Source organism: Liolophura sinensis, chromosome 6, assembly GCF_032854445.1.
Source record: "Liolophura sinensis isolate JHLJ2023 chromosome 6, CUHK_Ljap_v2, whole genome shotgun sequence".
Taxonomy (NCBI): Eukaryota; Metazoa; Mollusca; class Polyplacophora; order Chitonida; family Chitonidae; genus Liolophura; species Liolophura sinensis.
This window is the reverse complement of record NC_088300.1, coordinates 44067538-44092555: the sequence shown is the minus strand read 5'-3', so window position 1 is coordinate 44092555 and position 25018 is coordinate 44067538. Positions and strand designations below refer to the sequence as shown.

At 38.4% G+C, this 25018-nt stretch overlaps 1 protein-coding gene across 1 annotated transcript; it reads left to right on the top strand.

Annotated features, from left to right (window-relative positions):
• The first annotated feature begins 1966 nt into the window (after positions 1-1966).
• On the top strand, positions 1967-24768 carry LOC135467245 (tRNA (34-2'-O)-methyltransferase regulator WDR6-like). Its single transcript, XM_064745010.1, has 25 exons — positions 1967-2091; positions 3377-3490; positions 3887-3968; positions 4821-4890; positions 6519-6625; positions 6913-7060; positions 8900-9106; positions 9348-9410; positions 9663-9710; positions 10270-10377; positions 11025-11089; positions 11787-11941; positions 12695-12801; positions 14073-14273; positions 14928-15092; positions 15865-15939; positions 16431-16613; positions 17556-17616; positions 17867-17932; positions 18252-18837; positions 19467-19831; positions 20760-20909; positions 21880-21974; positions 23450-23517; positions 24612-24768. The coding sequence occupies exons 1-25, from the start codon at positions 2013-2015 to the stop codon at positions 24682-24684; spliced, it is 3441 nt and encodes a 1146-aa protein (XP_064601080.1). The 5' UTR covers positions 1967-2012; the 3' UTR covers positions 24685-24768.
• The last annotated feature ends 250 nt before the right edge of the window (positions 24769-25018 follow it).

The following is a 25018-nucleotide window of genomic DNA, read 5'->3' as shown; positions in this document are numbered from 1 at the left end:
GTGTTAAATCAGTTACAGAGTGTTTTGTTTTCTGGGTGATGACACAGTAGATTATGTTATAGTACTTCAAAAACCATTGTATTCTAATCAGTTTTGCATTTGTTTCAAAAGTCGTGTGAAAATCCCGAATGCCATACTGTCTCACTACACAGAAATCTTTTAAATTAATTTATGACGTGTACAATTCTATTGCACTTACCTGTACTAATACACCCGTGAAATAACGGTTATCTTCTGTCAACAGTTTAGAGGAAAACAGGAATTCCTGCATTCCTGCATAGTTGCATAGATTATGTATTTTCAAAATCGACCGCCATATATACAATATATGTTTTATTTGGATGTATTTTATGGGATAAGATTTTGTCCGATAAATGTCTCATGTAAAAATTACTAAGACACCAGTAAGATGTTGAAGAAAAACAAAACATTGTTTTAATTACCACCTAATAATCTAAGCTACTAATTTGGATAAACACATTTGGTTTGAGCACGGAAATGGTTTTAGATGCAATGTTTTCTTATTGTAGCCAAACTGGATATTTTTGATTTAAAACGACGTGTTTATTTGAAATAATAAACAAGTACATATCCTCCGAACCCCTGGTATCTAGATTTGCCCTGATTTATTTTGTTTGTATTAATGTGATTGGATCATACAATATGTACTTTGGTAAACATTAATGTAGATTGGAACATACAATATGTACTTTGTAAACATTTATGTGGATTGGATCATACAGTATGTACTGTGGTAAACATTTATGTGGATTGGATCATACAATATGTACTTTGGTAAACATTTATGTGGATTGGATCATACAGTATGTACTTTGGTAAACATTTATGTGGATTGGATCATACAATATGTACTTTGGTAAACATTTATGTGGATTGGATCATACAATATGTACTTTGGTAAACATTTATGTGGATTGGATCATACAGTATGTACTTTGGTAAACATTTATGTGGATTGGATCATACAATATGTACTTTGGTAAACATTTATGTGGATTGAATCATACAGTATGTAGGCCTACTTTGGTAAACATTTGTGTGGATTTATCTTCATTTGAATATAAATGGCGGAGGTCTGAAAATGTATAGGGCTTATTAACAGGCATGGGTAACTGCGGCGAAGTAACGGATTTCAATCTACTGCTCTATATACAACTGCATGAAAGTATACATCTTATAGACGTAGGCATACTCATTAGAAAGTAAAGCTTACAGTATATTCCATTAAGAGATGAATAATCTTTAAAGCTAAAACCATTCAGTTACACGAACGCAGCTTCTACAGACACAAGGATGGAACATGTAGGCCCATATAGGACCATACATACTATATGTACACATGTGTAATGACAGGTGCAACCGTGAACCAATCATTCCTAGTTTTCATCAATGCTCAGACTTGTATTTTTTGTCATGCGTTTATAGCAACAACGCGGTATATATCCTTATATGGGTGGCCCACACATCGTATTCTTTTACGGTACGTGTTGTCATCGACTATGAGAAATGGTTAAAAGCACAAAGTCTTTTCATCTGTACCTGTTCTCTTGGACTGGAAATTTGAAAAGAATTCCCCGTTTCCATTGCTCTCGCGCCTGCATAGTTTTAGATGAAGTTTACACAGTCTGCTTTCCCTCCTCCAATGTATATCTCAGGTGAGAATCTTAGTAAGTAGCTTATAAGTCGGTGTTTTACTCCGGGTCCTCCATTAAATCTTTCATTCGTCCACAAATAAATCCCGCCGCCAACGTGTACGTGAAATTTTGGAGAATGACGTTAACAATTAATCAATTACGATTATTTCTGGGAAGTGCAAGTGGTTTACGCCAATAAACCCAGCTTGTTGTGCGGAGCAGGGGAGATAATCCGAATCAGTCAACATGGCAGCCCCCATTGAGCAGCATGTTGTCACATTGTAGCATGTCTGTTTACCTTTGTGTTTTGACAATCCTGCCGCGAAAAATTTCTTAATCTTACCTGTTCATATCCCCATGGCGTGCACTCTCTCAAGCAGATACCACTCCGGACCAGTGACAGCTCTGATGTTTTGGGAAAAAGATATTTTGATAGGTGTTTACATTTCCAACAACAACGACACGCATTGAATCAACAGCAAAGCATCATTATTTACGTGATCAACCGTTTCTTAATTCATATCAGATTTAATCATAGTTTCTTTACCTTTTCTCTGACAGTCTGTCATCAGGCGTAAAAGTTGGACTTTTTATTTTGTTCATTTGTTGTTCGAGTACCTCCATATTATAGCACAACAATGAAGGTATCAAAATGATCATGCAGAAAAATATCCAGAATAATCAGATAATCAATGTACACAACATATATACTGTAAATCTTTAGCTTTTTCAACCTGTAAAGCAGGGGTTTTTTTTCGCTAAAATCATTTGTTTGTGTCACTAAAGATTCAAGCTGCATAAAACTGTGGAAATTGTTTCTCTGCACACCATAGTTCTCTCAGAATATTTCAAAGTATTCATTGCAGAGTCTTTTGAAAAGGTTGAAGAAAGAGGATAGGCCTATAATTATTTATTTGACTAGCGATTTACGCCTTAACTCAAGAATTTCTCACTTTTACAACAGCAGCCAGGGCTATAGTAAGATGAAATAGGGTACAACATATATATAAAAGGATCAGTAATTTTTATTGACGTGATTATGGGGCATCCGTGGCTCAGTTGGTTAGCGCACAAGTGCAGCATAATGACCCAGGAGCCTCTCACCAATGCAGTCGCTGTGAGTTGAAATCCTGCTCATGCTGGCTTCCTCTCCGATCGTACGTGGAAAGGTTTGACAGCAACCTGCGGATGGTTATGGGATTCCCCCAGGCTCTGTCTGGTTTCCTTGCACCATAATGCTGGTCGCCGTCGTATAAGTGAAATATTTTTGAGTACGAGGTGAAACACCAATCAAATATATAAATAAGTAAATATTGATTATCTACTAAAGCAGTGACATCAGCTTAAACATACATGCAGGGTAGATATCTGTCTTTATAGGGCTACATGGGCGTTTTGACAGTATCAGAGATTGTGGTGCTGAACAGCTGAAGAGCCATCATGTGATCAGTTTAAACTGATCAGGCTTGAGTTATTTCTAGAACCTTAGGACATATCTTTTTCTACTGACGACATGAGATCCCAGTTTTGAAGAATGCAGAATCTACCTGGTTTCTCTAATATGATGTATTTTAGACCTGTGTCCACCCCTGTGAAGTAACAATGTTATATTATTTGCAATGTGTGGTCTTTCATTTTAAATTTGCAAATCCAATATGTACCATATGAAAAGGATTAAATTTTGATAATTATTTTTCAAACCTTGATGATTTTGGTTACAGCTGGCATTGGCTCATCACTTCACTTCTACAGTCTTCGAGATGGAGAGGGTTTACTCTTGAGGGTTGAGGCCTTGACCTGCAGAAACATCCATGGAATTCGAAATTTGCATCAAGGTTGCTTTCCTTCTCAATGTTTGTTTATATCCAAAAAGTGCAAACCAAAAAAAAAAAACATGTCAGGGTTCTTCTCAATACTTTGCCTTAGCCTATCCACACTCTGTAGATGGCCGATTAATAAGCAAAAAACCGGATTTTTTGAACTTAAAACAAATTTCTCTACCTTGTTTGCCTCCACCTAAACACAGTCAGCAGCATCATATCCATTGTGTGAGGTGTTAAATGAATGAAGTATCAGAATTTCTTATGTCTGTTGTTTAAGGTGAACAAGTGAAGGTCAACTGTAAAGACTGCTCTCTTGAAAATTTAGTAATTTCAGGGCTGACACACCTATATTTCATTTGAGCAAGTCTGTGGTTGAAAATCTCATACATGTATTGCCTCCTCCTTCAGAAACTGAGGAGCACCCATGTCTGTCATGCTGTTTTGGAGAGAAGAGCATCAGGGTCTGGAATTATGACTGTCCTGGGAACAGGTATGTTGTTAGATTTATGGGATGTAGAAATATGTCATCAGGAACAGTAGTATGTGATGAATCATTTCTGTTAGCTATTCTTCCATTTCAAAATAGATCTGTTAGCAATGCTGACAAGCTGTTTCCCACTTCTCATATGTTCTCATTGCAAATATTGCTGAAATACTCCCCAGTCATTCACTCATTTATTCCATGATGGCATTTTTTGTGTGTTCTTTTGGCTGATACTTTTTTGATGTTGTGTCTATAGCATAAAACTTTGGTATCTGGTATTGTATGAGGTAAATGACTTGACATTTCTCTCAAAAAAGTCCATTTAAAGAGACAAATAAATGTCATAAAATATTACTTTTGGTGCTGAAACTTACATCTTACCTATAGGCTATTATCTTACCCTTCAAACAAACCTCAAAACAATATCATAAGTCTAATGGAATTATCAGAATTTAGCAAAATGTGTAACATTTCACCTCTTCTACCATACTTGCACAAAAATGTCATGCACTCAATATTGTATTGCACTCAGGGGGCCTCCGTGGCTCAGTCGGTTAGCGCGCTAGCGCAGCGTAATGACCCAGGAGCCTCTCACCAATGCGGTCGCTGTGAGTTCAAGTCCAGCTCATGCTGGCTTCCTCTCCGGCCGTATGTGGGAAGGTCTGTCAGCAACCTGCGGATGGTCGTGGGTTTCCCCCGGGCTGTGCCCGGTTTCCACCCACCATAATGCTGGCCGCTGTTGTATAAGTGAAATATTCTTGAGTATGGCGTAAAACACCAATCAAATAAATAAATAAGTAAATATTGCACTCAGTAAAACTTCTAAACGTTTAGGGAACTACCACTTCTCCTTTACAGGGTTATCTTCCATTGCAAGCTGTGGGAATGCGAGGACCTGATTTGGGATGTCACCTGGTTAAACGATAAGGTAAGATTGAAATTCAGTTAGCATTTAAACGAAATGGATTTCTAAACAGCCATGTATGAATCACAGGTGTCTTTTTGGAGAAATGATTTATTTAAGAAAATGAAATTGGTGTCTTTGTACCTACTGGACAGATTACACAACTTTACCACACATGACCATTCCTTGTTCCCCAGAACAGTTTTGGCAATTAAGTTTACACACTGTGATTTTAATTACAGTAAACTTTTTATGCATTTTACACTTTGTTAGATTTCTGGTCATAATAAACTTGTGTAGTTTACGTCAGGTATCGAAAGTTGTCACCTAACTGATAAGGAGATTGGTTCCTTTCCTCATGATCTCTCAAAGAATAGCCTTTGTTTCTTTCTCTCGGATCTCACAAGTCTAGCTCCTGTTTCCCTTTCTCACGACCCTCCCCCATACAAGGTTTTGTTTCATTTTTTCAAGATTTCACCAGACTAGCTCTTGTTTTCTTTTCTCATGATCCTCCACCAGACACGGTCGTTTTCTCATTATCTCTCCAGGTTAGCTCCTATTTCTTTATCTCAGGATACCCCAAGATTAGATTTGTTTCCTCCTCTGAGGATCTCCCCAGATTAGCTCTTGTTCCCTTTTCTCAGGATTCCTTAGACTAGCTCGTGTATCCCTTTCTCAGGATCACTTCTCAGACTACCCCTTGTTTCCTTTTCTGAGGATCCCCCAAACTAGCTGTTGTTTTCTTTTTTTGAGGCTCTCCCCAGACAAACTCTCGCTTCTTTTTCTCATGACAACACAGCCTAGCTCTTGATTCCTTTTCTTCATATCACCCCACACCATCCCTTCTTTCCTTTTCTTAGGATCCCCCAAATTAGCTGTTGTTTCCTTGTCTTAAGATCCTCCAGACTAGCTCTTGTTTCCTTTTCTCAGGACAACACAGGCTAGCTCTTGTTTCCTTTTCTCTGTATCACCCCAAACCATCTCTTGTTTTCTTTTCTTAGGATCCCCCAAACTAGCTGTCGTTTCCTTTTCTTAAGATCCTCCAGACTAGCTCTTGTTTCCTTTTCTCAGGACAACTCAGACTAGCTCTTGTTTCTTTTTCTTCATGTCACCCCAGATCATCTCTTGTTTCCTTTTCTTAGGATCCCCCAAACTAGCTGTTGTTTCCTTTTCTTAAGATCCTCCAGACTAGCTTTTGTTTCCTTTTCTCAGGACAATACAGGCTAGCTCTTGTTTCCTTTTCTCTGTATCACCCCAGACCATCTCTTGTTTCCTTGTCTTAGGATCCCCCAAACTAGGCGTTGTTTCCTTTTCTTAAGGTCCTCCAGACTAGCTCTTGTTTCATTTCCTCAGGACAACTCAGGCTAGCTCTTGTTTCCTTTTCTTGGGATCTCCCAAACTAGCTGTTGTTTCCTTCTCTGAGGATCTCCCCAAACTAGCTCTTGTTTCATGTTGTCAGGATCCTCCCAGGCTAGCTCTTCCTTTCTAGGCCTTGTTTGCTTTTTTGAAGACCCACTAGACAAGCTTTTGTTTTCTTTTCTTGGGATAATCCAAAGCTAGCTCTTGTTTCCTTTTCTCAGGATCATCCAAGAGTAGCTATTGTTTCCTTTTCTCAAGATAATCCAAGGCTAGCTCTTGATTTCTCTTCTCAGGATGACCCCATACTAGCACTTGGCCTTGGTCATAATACCGTCATTCTTTGGGACTGGAAGACTACAGCTGTCTTAGAGAGAGTCCAGTGTGAAGAAGTCTGTATCATGTATCCTTTGTGTCTGTACACTTTATAAGGTATAGGCTACATGGATATGTTTTGTCTTTTTCACACATCTGGACTCAATATGCCTTTTGCTCTATATTTTTACATGAAATCTACTTGCACAGCAGGGAAAATCTCAATCGTCCATTGTTAAACAGTTTTGGTTGCTAAGCATAAAGTTACAAATAAGATTGTTTGTTTGTACTTTCGTTACAAGAGTCCAGTGTAATTGAAATAAATGATGTATATTGGCTAATCTGAAATCAAACATAACTCCTTAATAATGGCAGATATTGTGCCCATTTTATTGGTCACTGGTGGTCAGAGCTAATCCTGGCCGCAGGGACTGTGTTTAACCAGGTAGTGTTGTGGTCAGTGAACACTAGAGACTTTCATCAGGGAAGGTCACCTGTGCTGCACAGACTCCAAGGTCATGAGGTATGCTCTAGTATTGTGTTTAGAAATGTCAAGTATGACAAAGTAACTAAATGCTGCTTTCTATAAATATATTAATTTCTGAGAAATATTATTTGTTTCTTTGTGTACTGAATATATTACTTTCAGGCACTCTCGCTGGTGAAGTGCTCCACACTGCCTTGTTCTGAGCACTATCCTTTGACCAAAACAGCACTCTGGCTGGTGAAGTGGCCCATACTGCCTTGTTCTGAGCACTACCCTTTGTCCAAAACGGCACTCTGGCTGGTAAAGTGGCCCATACTGCCTTGTTCTGAGCACTATCCTTTGATCAATATATTAGCTCTGGCTGGTAAAGTGGTTCATACTGCCTTGTTCTGAGCACTATCCTTTGATCAATATATTAGCTCTGGCTGGTAAAGTGGTCCATACTGCCTTGTTCTGAGCACTATCCTTTGGCCAATACGGCGCTCAGGCTGGTGAAGTGGCCCATACTGCCTTGTTCTGAGCACTACCCTTGACCAATACGGTGCTCTGGCTGGTGAAGTGGCCCATACTGCCTTGTTCTGAGCACTACCCTTGACCAATACAACGCTCTGGCTGGTAACGTGGTCCATACTGCCTTGTTCTGAGCACTATCCTTTGACCAATATGGCGCTCTGGCTGGTAACGTGGTCCTTACTGCCCTGTTCTGAGCACTATCCTGTGTCCAATATGGCGCTCTGGCTGGTGAAGTGGCCCATACTGCCTTCTTCTGAACACTATCCTTTGTCCAATACGGCGCTCTGGCTGGTGAAGTGGCCCATACTGCCTTGTTCTGAGCACTACCCTTGACCACTACGGCGCTCTGGCTGGTAACATGGTCCATACTGCCTTGTTCTGAGCACTATCCTTTGGCCAGTACAGATTTCTAGCTGGTAACGTGGTCCATACTGCCTTGTTCTGAGCACTATCCTTTGTCCAATACGGCGCTCTGGCTGGAGAAGTGGCCCATACTGCCTTGTTCTGAACACTATCCTTAGTCCAATGCGGCGCTCTGGCTGGTGAAGTGGCCCATACTGCCTTGTTCTGAGCACTACCCTTGACCAATACGGCACTCTGGCTGGTAACATGGTCCATACTGCCTTGTTCTGAGCACTATCCTTTGACCAATACGGCGCTCTGGCTGGTAACGTGGTCCATACTGCCTTGTTCTGAGCACTATCCTTTGGCCAAAACGGCGCTCTGGCTGGTGAAGTGGCCCATACTGCCTTGTTCTGAGCACTACCCTTGACCAATAGGGCGCTCTGGCTGGTGAAGTGGCCCATACTGCCTTGTTCTGAGCACTATCCTTTGACCAATACGGCACTCTGGCTGATGAAGTGGCCCATACTGCCTTGTTCTGAGCACTATCCTTTGACCACTACAGAGGTTGCATGTTCAAAATGTAGCTTTTCATGTATATGACTCATTACATGGTAAAATTAATGAATGTTTTTCTAAAGGAACAGTATTATATTCAAGAATGTGGAGTAATTATTCATTTTTTGATTGTTGTTTGATGCCATACTCAAAAATTTTTATTTACAAATACAAATGGTCTATTATGGATTGCCTGTTGTATCCAAGCCCTCCCAGACAATGAGAGCTGGGAATTTGCCCTGTCACAGGCCAGGTATGAACCCTTAGCTCCTTTGCCCTTGCAATTGACAGACAAGCACCTCTAACCATTAGACCAGGTCTTACTCCCACTAGTAACATTTGATATAAACACTTACATTAAGGGTAAGAAATGTTATTATGTTCAGCAATGAACTGCTCTCATTTTTTCTTTTCCTGTTTTCAATCTGATGCTGTCCATAAATCTTTTACTCTCAATTTCAGGGTGTGATATTTGACATTGATTACCACTGGGAACTCCAGCGCCTCTGCTCTGTGTCAGACGATCGTAGCATTCATCTGTGGCAGGCCACGGGGCCATCGGGCGACTGGGCACAGACAGAGTTTACATTGCTGAGAGTTTTATACGGTCATTCGGCTAGGGTCTGGTCCGTTTGTATGCTCCTCAACAAACTGATCAGTGTAGGGGAGGTAAATCTGCCGTAGGATAGTTACGGTGTATGTAAAAACTGAAGAATTAAACCCTTCATGGGAGTGCAGTTCTGATTTGCTCTAGTTGATTTCAATTCTGAATTATTAAACACCTCCTTATGTAAATATTCTTACTTACATTTTGAATCTAGTTTGATCGTGTAATTTTGAACAATATTTTATGACAGAATAATTTGATCTCCACTGCTTATGTGTATTCAAAAGAAGTGGCTTTTTGTAGGATTCCACGTGCTGTGTGTGGGACTATGATGGGAATATCATCCAGAAGTATAAAGGTCACAGGGTTTGTATTGATAAGGCAATTTGTACACACGACTATATAAATAACCAGATTTTTCTGAAAGGGTTTAAACTTTCCTTGGGTTATATTCTTTGTGTGCTTAGATTTGTCATTTTCAACATCAAATGCATTCTGTCACCTAAGTATGTCTTCTGCATTCTATGTAATAAAGATTAATATTGTCTTGTATTTATATCTTTAACTGTACATGTAAATTTATACTCATAGACAGTGCATGTGTTTATTTATTGCTAGGGGAAAAGTATATGGAGCTTGAGTGTTGATCGGGAAGGGAAGTTTGTGGTAAGTTTAGTGGGAATTATGTTTGCATGAAATTGTTTGCATTTAGTTTTCAAAAGGATATGTCATTTAGTACTTACAGATTTAAAGAAAAAATATTGGAAATGAAATACAAAGTGATTTGTGCAGGTAGAGTTAAAAGCACATCCTTGTACTTTTTAATATGTTCACTGAGGTGGTATTTATTGATATGAAGTCTAATTCGTCATTCTATTCAGGATATTTAATGAACTGCGTGAAATAGTTTTAACAGGTTAAATTAGTACACATGTTTGAGGCCATTTACCAACTTTGATGGGAAAAAGTGATACATGCTTTTCATTCTTGAGTGAGAAACATGACTTGCGAATTATAGAACAATGAAAACTAGTGACTCCAGAGATTAATCAAATAAGAATTTAAGTGTAAATTTTGAATATATTCAGTTAATGGATATCCAAAATATGGTCCTTTGCAGTGCTAAAAACTTTAAACTTGTTCTGTAATGGGACCACATTGTGCCTCTTGTTCTACTAGATTAACAGTTATTTTCATTCATGTAATCACTTGTCTCCTCATCTAGGCAACTGGAGGGGGAGATCACAGTATACGACTCTGGAAACTGCAGCAAGAACACCGTCTCAACACAGATGTGAATTTTGAGAACCTCTCTCCTCCACAACTGAAGAAAGTAGGACTAAGTTCAAAGATACTTGTACATGGGTCACATTCATAATGCTGAGATGGTCTAGCGACCAAGCAAAATGTGCACCTCTGGTGTTTGTCATGTTGTTGGAGGGGAGTGGTGTGTAAAGGAGAGTGTGTAAACTACATGCAGACTAGATTGTCTCCCCTTATATATGTTTTGATTTTTTTTTTTTTTTTTTGATTGGTGTTTTACGCCGTACTCAAGAATATTTCACTTATACGACGGCGGCCAGCATTATGGTGGGTGGAAACCGGGTACCGCCCGGGAAAAACCCACGACCATCCGCATTTTGCTGGCAGACCTTCCCACGTACGTACATATGTTTTGTGATTTTTTGCACAGCCTTGGAGTGTGGAATTAATAAATCAGTTTATGCGAAGACTTTGGAAAGTTATACATGGGTGTGATATCTGAGTTTATGCAAAAGCTGCATTCAAGTTAATTTTTTCCTTATACATGTGGGTGGATGAGAGCTGATTTGTCTGTATGTTTGTAAACACTGTTGTTCAGTTTTGTTGTTCAGTAATGCAAGGTCATTATATTCAACAATTTTTCAGAAAATATTAAAGTTCAAGAAAGACAAAGCTGATATGTCAGACATGTGACCTGTTTGTTGTTTGACCCTGCAGGAGGACTTTCCCAGGACAGTCACTTTACGAGGGCATGACCGAGTATTAGTGATGACGAATATGGGGTAAGTTCCTAGGGGTGAAGGTTTCATAACTTTGTGTGGATTGGAGATTTATACTGACCCAAGGTCTGTTTAAGGCCATGGATAATATACACATAAAGTAAATTTATTTACTTTCTAATTTAGCCAGACTCTTAAAATTGCAATGTAGGTTTCATTTAATTTAGGGTTAGAAAAAAATTTCATATATTATATATGAAAACTTTTTGGAAAGTTGCAATAAAATAAAGTGTAAAACTGATCAGATTAAAAGAAAATTTAATCCCTCCATATGCTAGTTAGATCTCCATTTATTCATCAGTGTATGAGGGGCAGTGGTGATTAGGGGCAGTGGAGCAGTGGTGATGGGCATGCCATTGTGGTGCACTGACACAGGAGCCTCTCACCAATTTGGTCACGGTGTGTTCAGTTCATGCTGGCTTCCTCCCTGGCCATAGGTGGTAAAGTGTACCAGCAACCTGTGGATGGCGTGTGTTTCCCTCGGCCTTTGCCAATTCTCCTTCATAATGCTGGCCTCATCATATATGTGAAATATTCTTGAGTATGGTGTAAAACATCAATCAAATAAATATATAATCAGTGTACGACTAGAAATACTGCTATTTCCTGTGTTTTTAGCTGGGTTTTCATCACTTGTAAGTTTGATTGTTGGCATATCACAAAAATAAATAAGAATAAATAAGTAAGTTATTTTTTTCAGGGATTTATTTGAATTCATTGTATCTACTGGGACGTGGACCACTTTACTGGAGGACCCAGAATTCCGATCTTACTCAGTACTAAGTGTTTCACCAGAGAGAAGAGTTATTGCCCTTGGAAGTATAAATGGCAAAATCACACTTATTATACTTAAAGGTAAATGATTTAATTTTTGGAAGCATTTTTTAATATTACAATTGTTATGGAAGCACTTCTACTATACTACATGTATTTTAAGTTTTTTTACGTAATAAGGGTGTACTTGTATATTCTTATGGTAGGTTCAGTCCCAGCCTGGGACAAGGAATTCCTGGACTCGCAGCTTGCAGTGTTTGTGGGGGGCATGGTGACAATAAGCATTTCATGATACTCGTATGCACAGTTTGACTTTCATTGAAGACCACTTCTCAACCACCAATATGGTGTGAATCTCTGCTCATTGCAAGTGGTAAAGTTAGTGACTTGCAAAAGGTTAGTGGTTTGTCGTGTACACTCTGCTTTCCTCCACCCATATTTATTTATTTGGTGTTTTATGCCGTACTCAAAAGTATTTCCCTTATACAATGCCGGCCAGCATTATGGTGGAAGGGAGGGCTGCTATCACATATTTATTTATTTGATTGATGTTTTATGCCAAGTTCAAGCATATTTCACCCATACAACAGCGGCCAGTATTATGGTGGGATGAAACTGAGCTGAGCCTTGGGAAAACCAACGGAAGGTTGCTGACGGACCTTCTCGAGTAAGACCGGAGAGGATGTGAGGAAGAGCTGGACTTGAACTCACAGCAACCACATCGGTGAGAGTCTCCTGAGGTACTATCTTATTGGTGAAAAATTCTTTAGCTTGGTATTAAGAAAAGGCATTAATAAATGTATTTGCAAATTCAGTTTACCTTGCTTTTTTCAGAGAAGACGACGGAAAGAGTTTTTGAGAAGTGTTACAAGGGTAAAGTGCTCAGCATCAACTGGTTGGATCAGGAGTCCCTGTTAACATGTGGGCCTGAGGGTATTATGGTAAGCACGGGAAGGTCCTTTCCATATGTCACAGACACAAAAATCACATAGTGCCCTCTTGTAGATGACTTAGCAGTAGACATGGAGAGTGTGGTGAACAGGGATAGCATGGAAGGGTGTACAATATTACCTCCAGACACTGAAGAACTCCAGATCCAACTAGCCAAACATGTTAATTGTATTTCTACTGTGTATAATGTATCTTTACTCACAACAAATCATCAGAAATCATGAATACGACTTTCTTATGAGCTTAGAGCCAAGTTTCCAATCCTGTACTTTGCCCAAAAGTAGTTGTTAAACATTATAGTAAATGTGGACTAAATCAGCTGTTAATATTGTTAGATTAAATATAACATCGTAGAGCATTGAGTTTTGTATGAATGTCAGGTGGAAAATAGTTTTTAATACTGTTATTAAACATTGGATAACTGGACACATGGTCTGGATTGATTTACATGAGCAAGGCAATTCAAGTTTTCTCCAATTGGCTACCTTTTATGTAGCAAAAGAGGGTGTTTTACACTGTGCTCAAGAATATTTCACTTATACGACGGCGGCCAGCAGTATGGTGGGTGGAAACCGGGCAGAGCCCCGGGGGAAACCCACGACTATCCGCAGGTTGCTGGCAGACCTTCCCACGTACGGCCGGAGAGAAGCCAACATAAGCTGGTCTTGAACTCACAGCGACAGCATTGGTGAGAGGCTTCTGGGTCACTACGCTGCGCTAGCGCGCTAATCGACTGAGCCACGGAGACCCCTCCTATTTATGTAATTTGTATTGACCAGTGCATTTTGTTTGAATTGACTTATGTTGTAATTTGGTGTTCCTATAAATAGACGTACTTGGATTCATACCTGGTATCTGTCATGACTGAAAGTACAGCTTTAATCCTTACATGTAGTTCAGCCATTGTTTATATTGTTGTTTTTATTTTGTACTTGAAATGTTTACTTTTAAGTAGTACTGCCTGCTTTTCTCTTTAGTGGGCAGAATGTTAGGTAGAGCTTGGAAGGAGCGGGCCTCTGTACTTCAGCAGATTGCACAAGTCTTTCTCCATTTCTGTTTTTAAGAATTAAGAAATAATGCTTGTTGCAGCAGGCCTGTGGTATAGCATTAGATAGACGGCAACAAGAGAGAGGGCTTGCAAGTGACATAAGTAACTAGGTGCTATCTGTAAAGCAAAATAGCTCATGGCAGGAAAGCGATTTTAATAGAGACAAGCTAAAATGAGCTATGTTAATACATCGTTATTTTATACTTTCTGTAGCACATGTGGAGGCTAACCATCCAGGAAGATCAATGTCTCACAGGGTCATCCACACTGGAGGTTATGGCTTCTTACATCTTACCCCCCACAAAACAGCGATGGGTGACAGCAGCTTGCTTCACCCCCAGCCGGTGTCAGTTTGTATGTGGGGACAGGGGAGGCAATGTCTATGTCTACCAGATAGACAACACTCAGACGAAGGTGAGTGAGTTGGTCCTACTTGATGTTAATTTTGGTTTTAATATATAAAGCCAATGCCAGTTTTATTTGTTTTTTGTTTTTTTACGGGTAAGCTGACTCTAAAAAATCCAAAAATGGAATGAAAATAGATGTGAAACTCCAAATTTCTATTGTATCAGATTTCCATGTTTTTCCATATAATATATAATGATAATCCATATTTTCCACAAATACAGATATGGTACAGGTATAAAGGGGGATAACTCTTTTGGATTCTGTTAGTGCAGCTGTTGAGCAGCAGTTATCTTATTAGCTCGCTTTGCGAAGTAAGGAGAGGTATTGTGAGAGGGGATCAGAAGCTGTCAGTGGTGATGTCGGTGTTCAGTTTGGTTGAAGTTTTTGGCCAATCGTAGGGTTGCATATCAAAGACCAAGGAAGTCTTTAATGTCATAGCTGAACAGTTTGCTCAACTATTCACAGTGTCTCCCATTGAACATTATGCAGGTATCAGGGGAGCTACTGGTATTCTCTGAATGTTTGTATCTTATCTTATCATTGGAATTTGACTCATGGATTCAATGTTGAAGTTTCTAAAACTAATATATTTGCAGTTTATTTTTGTGGCTATATACAGGCTGATGTAGACACCCTTTATTATACTGTTGACTTTTGTAGGATTCTCAAGAATCGGCATTACAGTTCAAGTCTGGTATCCATGGTAAAGCAGGTGTCACCTTTGTTAGTTGCCATGGGAACTCTGTATACACTTGTGGAAGAAATGGAATATACTATGAGTTTGAAGTGGATGAATCAGGTTTAGCTGGTGGAAAGTCTAACAAGGTATGTGATTGTGTCAGTGTGTTTATTGGTGTTTTTATGTATTTAATATGAACTTAAAATTTGGATATCTGTTGAATCACTATATGCTGTCTATAAAAACCGTAGTAAATTTTTGGATGTATTGGCTTTACAGTTTTCTTATTGGGTAAGGTGAGGTATTATGGAAATGGTTGATGTCTGTGTTTGTGGTGGCTGACATCTTGGTTCAGATTAACCTGTCATTTTTTTGTCCATTCTTTATTTATTGATGTGACTGGTGCTTTATGCTGTATCCAAGAATGTTTCACTTCAACAGCAGCGGACAATATTATGGTGGAAGTAAACTGGGCAGAGCCTGGGGGACACACATGACCATCCGCAGGTTGCTGACAGACCTTCTTGCATGAGCTAGACTTGAACTCACTGCAGTGGCATTGGTGAGAGGATCCTGAGGTATTTTGCTGCGCTTGCACACTATCCCCTCGGCCACAACATTCCATGATAAAGGCAACAGTGTTACTGTTAGTACTGACATAGTCCAAGGAGTCACTGTTGTGATGTGACTAAGATAACACAGAAGGTGTGGTTAAACCTTCAACAAGCAAACAAACGCTGCTCAGTTATGGAATGGTTTAGTTTTAGGTTACTGGTGACAGATAACTTTTTGTTATTAAAGCTTTTGCAGGACTAAATTGTTAGTATACATAGCTATTAAACTACATAACCAATCTGGATTCCTGGAACAACTTAAGCTTGATTTTTACAAGATTTCTTGTGGTTTATACATGTTCAGGTCCTGAAGGGTTTTGATTGGATGGACAGACTGGTCATCACTGACAACGACATTCTCATCCTGGGATTTCATTCAGTAGGCTGAACATAATTATTTTGTATTGTCTTGGTGTGAATTGTCTTTTACATTGCATATTGTACAAATTGACAGTTTTGCAACATTTAGGGTCAATTTAAGAAAATTGGCCTATTATATTCATGTTAATGTATTGGGGGAAATTTACACCATTTAGCTGGTATGAAGATTTGAAAATGAAGAGTTGAATAGATTAGTGAAAAAAATTCTGTAAGCAATCAAATGCACATGGAGATTCTAGTTGTCCAAATGAGGTGATTAGTATTAAGTATACTGTAATACCTGAGAAATTCTCTTTAAACAGGTGTCTTTATACTGTAAGTACACCTATATTGCTTTATACTAATTTTAAACTTAAGTACTTAACATCAAGTTGTTTTCTGGTTGGTGTTGCTCTTGTTTAACATCAGATGGAAAAATTGAATTTACATAAAGTCTACTATTCTTCATTATTCTCTTTTGATTTTGCAAATTTCTTGAACGTTTTCTAGTCCGATTTCATTATCTGGAGCACCCAGAGGAATCAACGACTGGTCCAGATAGAGTGTGGGGGAGGGCACAGAACTTGGGGGTGTGAAATCTCGGACATGTCTGCAGTCAGATTTGTCTTCCTGAAGGCCAGTGACATCTTCCTGTGTAGCACAACTATCACATGTGATCAGACTATTCTCAAGGTGGGTGGGCCTTGAAGTGGATGACCTGTGTTCAACCACGAGCTTCAAAATGTGCATTGTGAACGTTTTTTCCGTGTTTTTTTTTTCATTCAGTAAAACAGTACATATACTCAGTACTGGTTAGCTGTGTTTCATTTGTCTTAGGGCACATAACGGCATAAGTGTCGTGCCTGTATTTCATTGAGGCAGCACTGTTAGTATGTTGTCATGGAGACCAGCTGGTTACAGGGAGATACCATCCTGAAATGACAGTGTTATATATCAGAGTAGTTCAAATCCTACTCCGTTTTGAACTTCAGCAAGTTACTGATAAACTTCACATTGGTGATGTATAAATGAGCACACCAAAGTGGTACATGTGGCCTTCAATAGGCATTAGACTATGCGCACGGCCGCTTGAGCAGCTTCACTAATGCCTCACAAACAGTGCCAACTGGTGAACCCTCAAGTTCCCTGTCCAAGACTGGGTTTGAACCCACAACTAGTGTGTACAAGTGATTAAGAGACAAGCTTCATAATCACATGACCATAACCTGCCCCCTGTTTAATGCTAATGTTAAATGTTAAATTCTGATTTCTTGGGTTTAATGTTAAATTCTTGAGTTTAATGTTAAATTCTTGAGTTTAATGTTAAATTCTTGGGTTTAATGTTAAATTCTTGGGTTTAATGTTAAATTCTTGAGTTTAATGTTAAATTCTTGGGTTTAATGTTAAATTCATGAGTTTAATGTTAAATTCTGGTGTATAAGAGAACAAGAGTGCATGGCCATGTTGTAATAAGAGGCCCCCAATCGAAGACCTCAATCATACTGTATAATTGTGTTCTTAGAGGAACTAAGCATCTGGAGATTTTTTGTAATAATGCATCGTATAATTTCATCATTGTAAAGTTTAATATAGTCTCAGAAAACATTAAAACATATTATTCTGTGTATTTTTCAGAGTAGCCTCCATGGCAGGGAACTGTCTGACGTCAAACATCTGGTGTCCACAACTCACAGAGGTGTGGCTGTGATTGTGTTACAGACTGAATTACATATATGGCCTGTTTCTTGTAAAATATGTGACATAAGGAATGGTTGAATTGTTGAATGTCCATAGCAATGTTCCAAAATGTATGAAGCATGTAAATTTTGTTTCTTGTGTTTCGTCAAAAAAAATTGTTTGGTAGTCTTGTACTCAAGTAAAATATTTATTTCTGTGGTTTATTAAAAATGGGTTTTTAAATGTGGATATTATCTTGTTTGTTCCAGATCAGAAGTTTGAAGTCTTTCTCACTTGTAGTGAAGATACTAACATCACCCTATCCTCAGTAATCTGTATCCTTTCAGTAGAATATAGATATAAATTCACGTAGGCCTACTGGGTATGTACACATAAATGATTCAGATAATATGCTTAGCACGAAATGAACTAATCTTGTCATTCTGTATAATCAGCAAACATGGAGAAATATTGTATTATATGAGTATTGGAAGTTTAAATTAGTTAGAAATTTAGAAATCCTCCATAATCAATTTGACGAAAAAAAAGCACATAATCATAAATATCATGTACAGATAATGTTTAGTTAAAACTCAGAGTACATGTAGCTCATGCTATATACGTGTATACTTGATTCCCTTGATTTGCATACAGCTTCAACCAGTCAGGAGAGCAGATTATCTGTGCTGCGGAACTTGAAGGGTCATATTTCTAGTGTGAGGACAATGGCTGTTTCAGAATCGAGGTTGCATGATTGTGACACAAAACGGACATTTATCATGTTTTCAGCTGGTGGCCGAGCACAGATGAAAGCATGGAAAATAGTGGTTTCCATGAAAACTAATGAGAAAGAACTTGGTGGTGGTGATAATAGAGCACCTGTGTCAAGTGCAAGTATGATGTTATCAGCTGATACAAGTTTGAAGCCAGAAAACCGTAGAGAAGAGAAGAGACAGACAACCTCAGAGGACCTGCAAAATAAATGTGTGATAAGGAAAGAAGAAACAAAATCTTGTTTTAAAGATGTGTGTCACGTTGAATCAAATTATGAGCTGTTGGCATCTCATATGTTACATGATAGAGTGAAAAGAAGATCTAAATCTTGGCAGCGTAAATTAGAGAATACCTCCCCAGAAACGCGCTACATGGACTTGACAGCATTTCACGGCCACCTGGTGGATACTTCTCTGCCAAGCTCCATTCACTTTGTTGGGGCTGCCTGCTCAGATGCAGTTGTCAGGTAGGCTAAAATACTTGATGAAATGTAAAAGCTGTAATTTTCTATTTCGTCATGTTCTTACGTTGTAAACATTTCCTAAGTGTCTTGGTTCCTCTAGGAAATGACAAGAAGGCATGTAAAACAGTTGATTTTCATCAATTCTCTTAAATATTTTCACTTTTCACATTGAAAACTATCAACCTGATTGGCCCCTGAAATTGTAGACTCGAATCCAACTTTCAATAGTTTGGCGCAAGCATAGAGTCAGGAGGTTTAGCAGGTACCCGTTTTTCAGTACAACCACGATCAAATGAATAAATAAATATAGGCCGTGAGTACCAGTGACTTGCTGGCATGATATCTTCAAGGTACCCCTTATATGAGCCTTTCAAGAAGTAATGACAATTCAGCAGTTTGCTATTTGGTTTTTGTTTTGTTTTTTTTTTCTGTTGGTTTTGTGTGTGTGTGGATGTATTTCTCCAGTGTAATGCACATACTTGTAAGTTGGTTTTGTCATTTTCTTTCTGTTATCTCACTGATTGTTTAAATTTAATGCCTCTTTCCATCTAAACCAGCAAGCCTTGCAGGGAAAAACATGTTTTTTCTTTGTAAAATCCTTTCCTCTAATTTTTGCCTGTTTTTCTCTGTAGGTTTTTCCTCTGTGATGCAGACAAGAAGATGTTCACATGCCTGGGGTTGTCACTGGAAAATAACTGTGTTCTCAAGGTCGGCCATTTTGTCCACCATATGGAGGGCTTGGAACATTGTCGTGTTTTCCTGTTTTCTTGTTCCACAGGTGGTGATGTGACTTTCTGGGATGTCACAAAGACAGTTTTGGCTGTAAAGAAAACTGCTCAGCCATCTGCCTCAGAGGTGAAGGCTGAGCAGTTTAAATCGAAACTCCCAGATGCTATGTGTACTGAAGACAGTGTAAATCCTGACTTTTGCTCCCCAGTCCATGTGTTCCAGAATCATCAGTCTGGTGTCAACAGCATCAGCGTTCATCAATACACAGGTGAGCTAGTCTGCTAGAAATTAATAAAGTGCCTGGTAGCTTGATATCACAGAAAATTGAATTCATAGCTGAGTTATGTTGTTTGTCGATCATTGTGACTTTCATCATTCAGATCTTGACTATAGGAGAGATGTTCAACATGTATGAAATTACTTGATATTGGTTGCCGAGAACAGCCTGGGTGACATGAAGGCTTGATGGGCAAATCTAATTAAATTCATAAGAGGAATGACGTGCAGTATTATATGCTGCCTTAATACAGTCTTGTTTGAAGCTACTTTTTGCTTGTGACCTGCAATGAAGTAATTATTAAATCTGTGAGAAACAAACAGTAATAAGATGATAAACTGAACAATCACTATACAGATTTAGCTGGATGGTACTTGATGAAGGGCAAGTCCCTGATAGACTGTTGTCGTTGAAATGGCAGTGGCCCCTTTAAGTAGATATTCATAATTGCCATTGGGCCTCCATGGCTCAGTTGGTTAGCGTGCTAGCTCATTATAATAACCCAGCAGCCTCTCACCAATGTGGTTGCTGTGAGTTCAAGTCCAGCTCATGCTGGCTTCCTCTCCGGCCGTACTTGGGAAGGTCTTCTAGCAACCTGCAGATGGTCGTGGGTTCTGCCCGTTTTTTTCCCACCATAATGCTGGCCACTGTCGTACAGGTGAAATATTCTTGAGTACGGCATAAAACACCAATCAGATAAATAAGTAAATCATAATTGCCATAGATTTATAGGTCCTTGTTTCCTTAACAGTTCACATACAAACTGATCAGAGTGCTTGAATACATACCTTAGCATTTGTGTAAACATAGGAAGAAAACGTTTTAGTATCTGTAGACATTTTTCTCTTTTGCGGTATGTGAGTTACATGTACATTCATGCATAAAACCAAAAAGATAACACATTTATTTTCGTGATCAGACAGGCTGGAGTGGCTCATGGTAACTGGGGGGGATGACAATGCTGTTGTGTTTCGTACATTTACCATATCCCTGGATGGAACTGGACGAGTTCATTTCACACCCTTACTTAAATGTGATCTTCCTAGTGCTCATTCAGCTCAGGTCACAGGTATGTTGTTAGAATGCTGTAGAATTTTTGAGGCTAGTCAGATAATTTTGAATGACAGCAGTGACTGATCAATTCTCTATGATACTACATGTAGCATATCAAAGTTAGACAATTTTGAACTTGATTACACAGGTTGACAGTTGTTCTGATTTAAAAAAATGGTTTTCAAGTAAATAGAGGCTTTCAAGAAAAGGGACACCAAAAGAGATAGAGGGGATACAGGGATATGATGGATGGCTTGAAGGAAAGTAGTTAAATTAAGTATAAAATATGCCTTGAGATATTTTGCAGTGTATTTACATGTAACTCATATTTGGGAAAATAAGCGCATTTAACATTCATGGAATATAATGTGAGCTTTAATATTTATAAGTATGCGCATTAATCTTTTGTAACAGAAAAATCATTCATTAGTGAAATGTTGGTAAGGTCAATCCTTTATTATAACTTCATCGAGGGATTAAGTTAGGAAGGGTATACTGGAATCACTGTCATTTCAATGAAACTTACCATATATCTTGTCTATCATCTGAACTTGTGCATGCTTAAGTTTAATGGAAATCGGGTAATTATTTATTTTCATGATTACCGACATTTAGACGTAATAGTGCATGCAAGCCATTCTAGTACTGAAACTATTTCCAAATTGGGTAATTATCTTTATAATTACTCCTAGTCAAGTATGTTGTGTATTGGATTTTTATGTGCACAGAGTTTGTCCATGCATCTTCTGCTAAAGTGTTGCACCAGTTTACCTGAAATTATTTGTATGTCGTTTATATCATTTAAATATCTACATATTTAATAATAATGACAGTCTGATTATGTTTTTTATTTTCATTTTTTTCTTCTACTCTTAGAAATGCTTGGGGAGGCAAGGGAATGTTTCAGACATCCAGATTCTAGTTTTTTAATCAGTGGGTGTTCTGTTAAGCTGTAATTGTTATACACAATTACGTTCTTTTGACAGGGGCCAAAATTTTGGATGACCACTACACACTCACTGTCTCAATTGACCAGAGGCTGTGTTTGTGGGAGGTCACCCAAACAGACAAATCGCTGAAGGTAAGAGTGTGTGGAGTAATGGCAAACAGGGATATTGATGTGGAGAAGTTAATGGTACATATGTACATTGTATGCGTATATGCACTGATGCATGGTGATGTTAATGATAAAGCAAATACACGGCTTCCTCTGGGTCAGTATTTTTTAGCCAGTTGCTTTAGCCACTCATCAGATTTTGTAGCCAATGCTATTTTCTTTAGCCATACTTTCTTAGCGGCCTTGACTTAATCTTTTGCGATCATCAACTGACTGAATGGGAGCAGTATCTATGGCTCTGTTGGTCTCCATCTGTAATTCATTTTTGTCTGCCTTGGTATAGCTGCTAGAATCAGTTTGGTCTCTTCCAGCTATACCTGGAGTTTCATGCTACATTTAGAACAATTGCCCTCAAAATAATGGACCAATGCTTAGCAGCGTGTTTTTGCTTTTGGGAAAAAAAGTCAATCCTTTTTTTCACTCAGTCTGTGTAGAATCCCAGTAAAATGCAATTTCCTCTATCAGAAAAATTTGTTACAAAATAAATTTGAAATTTAGTTTATATAAATGCAGTATTATGATCAATGCATTAGAGTAACACAGTATGACAGGAGAAAACCAGACTTCTTACACATTTATTTGACGGCAAATATTCTGAAACATTTAATTTACTTCCAAAAAAATAAGATATTGAAGTGCAAAGGTTAAATTTTTCAAGGCAGATAACTTCATTTACAGGAATAACACTACCTTTATTTGTCTCCCTTGATTTTTGTTTTTTGTTTGTTTTGTTTTTAGATTTGGCGATGAAAAGCACCTCCCAAAATGCCATGTTCATTATTTAACAAAAATGATTTTCAAGCGTTATCCAATGTAAAGCAACTTGCAACAATGCCGAATCCCGCTCTGTAGATTTCTGTCAAGTAAACTTGCCCTACGACAGTGTTGTTGTTGTTTCGCAGAGATGAGGCCGTTTGAAATGAAAATAAATCACAAAAATAGCGAAAATCCTCTGAAAAAAACCAGAAAACTCTCTTACCTGAAATGTACTAGAAAAATTTCGCCAGGTAGTTTTTGTGTAACGTTTGTACATTTTCTTAAGTATACCGGTAAATAAATTTGTCGCGAAAAACATTCGCATTTTTTAAAATTTTATCGTCATTTCTAAAAAACTGTTTATTTATTTTAAAACTGTTAAAAATTTACGACAATGGCGAGCGCAAGCGGAAGCCTCGCAAACATATAAATGTCTGTACAGAAGTCTCCTGTCAGAAACACTGCTCACAGCATGTGATGGCAGAGTGGTTTGCGTGTCTGCTTTGTAACATAAACGCCCGGGTTAAGTCTCTTGACAGCCATCATGATTGAAATCATGTTTAAAGCGGTGTTAACACCAAAGCAAAAAGACAGAAGATACAGTAGCAGCCATGCATTTCATAGTATTCCCCACCCCGAAGATGCTCGTCAGTGTGAATGTATGTCTCTTTTCTCTTATTCAGGCAGAAATGCGAGCTTGCAAGTTTGTTAGCGTAGCAGATGTATCTAACATGGATGTCTGGAAACAAAGGTAAAGCACTGAAAGTGTGGGATGGTATTTTTTTTACTACTGTGCATTAAACTAGACTGAGTTGGATACAGATTGGTTCATGTAAGACAACTCACCGCTGACCAATGAAGTTTGCTTGTTTTGAAACCATGGTCATGGGTTTCTTGCCGATTATGCTGGCCGCTTTAGCATAAGTGAAATATTCTTTATTACCGATACTGTGTAAAATATCAGTCAAATCATCAGACAACAGCAGCTGAAGGCAGGTTTGTCAGGGACCTGACAACCAGGCAAGGTGTTGAAGACAGGGAATCAGACAGGGAATTCTTGAAACTGCTGCTTCTTCAGTGTTTTCTGAAGTCATTGACATTACATTATATTTCGAGGCCACTTTTCTTCCGCAGATATCACACATACATTCAATCTGGTAAGCTGGTGAAAATGTGTCACACGCAGGGAATCTTTGTCAGTTTTCTGCCAAAGGCTGGTGGTTTTCATTCTGGGGCATTCTTGTTTTTTTCACCCATGAAACTGATCACTATACATACAGTTAAGTACAAAGAAATAAACGATTGAAGTACTAGCGAAGAATAAATATCTTTGATAATAAGTTTGATAACTTTATGACAGCATTGATCACAGAATTATAATAGTTATTCTGTAAACAGGGGTTTATAGCATGAAAACCTGCTCTAAAACCTTATTCTTCTGTAGGCCTTTGCATGTTTTGATTTAAGTCATCATGACAGATTAACATCCTTGTGCAAAAAGAATTCACCAGTTTATGGCAGGGTAGGACTGTTTACCTGTCTTTGTCTTTGCCTTTGGAGTAAAGACAAAACTTCTGGTAGAAAGGCATTATATTTTCAATTATTGATACCCAAACCCACCCTAGAACATATAATTCACAAGGATCATTTCATTCGGTTTAATTTTAAGTAACATTGATTATGTAGCATAACTGATGTTAAAATTGACAAATTGACCTTTCCAAGGACAACATCTTGTGGCAAAGTGATGCAGAACTGAAGTTGTAATATTGGGTCTCAAAACCTGCATTATGCTTGTTGTCATACAGTATTTATTTGTAACTGAAGCAGTGTGTGTGTTTTCAGATCTGGTAGCGGGTATGACATAGCCATCAGTGGGGAAGGTCTGCAGATACTTCATCTTAATCTACCCAGCTGAGACTGCCCAGACTTCATGACGCCCTTTGAGCATTCAAGGGCATTTCTGAAACTGCCAAGGTCAAACTCCTAAAGGACAAACAGCTTGGACATTCCTCTGCAATGATTGTTAACTTATTTCAGAGAAAATTTTAAGACAAGACAAAAAGTCTTAATGAACAGTGCTGTGATATCTTATAAATTTATATCAATATTGTTGTGAAATGTGTAAACTATTGTACATATGCAATATACAATGATTATTATAACATATGAAATAAATTCTTATAATGAACTGCTGCTGAAAACAGAAGACGGGCTTCATTTTATGCATGATTGAGAACATGTGAAGAACT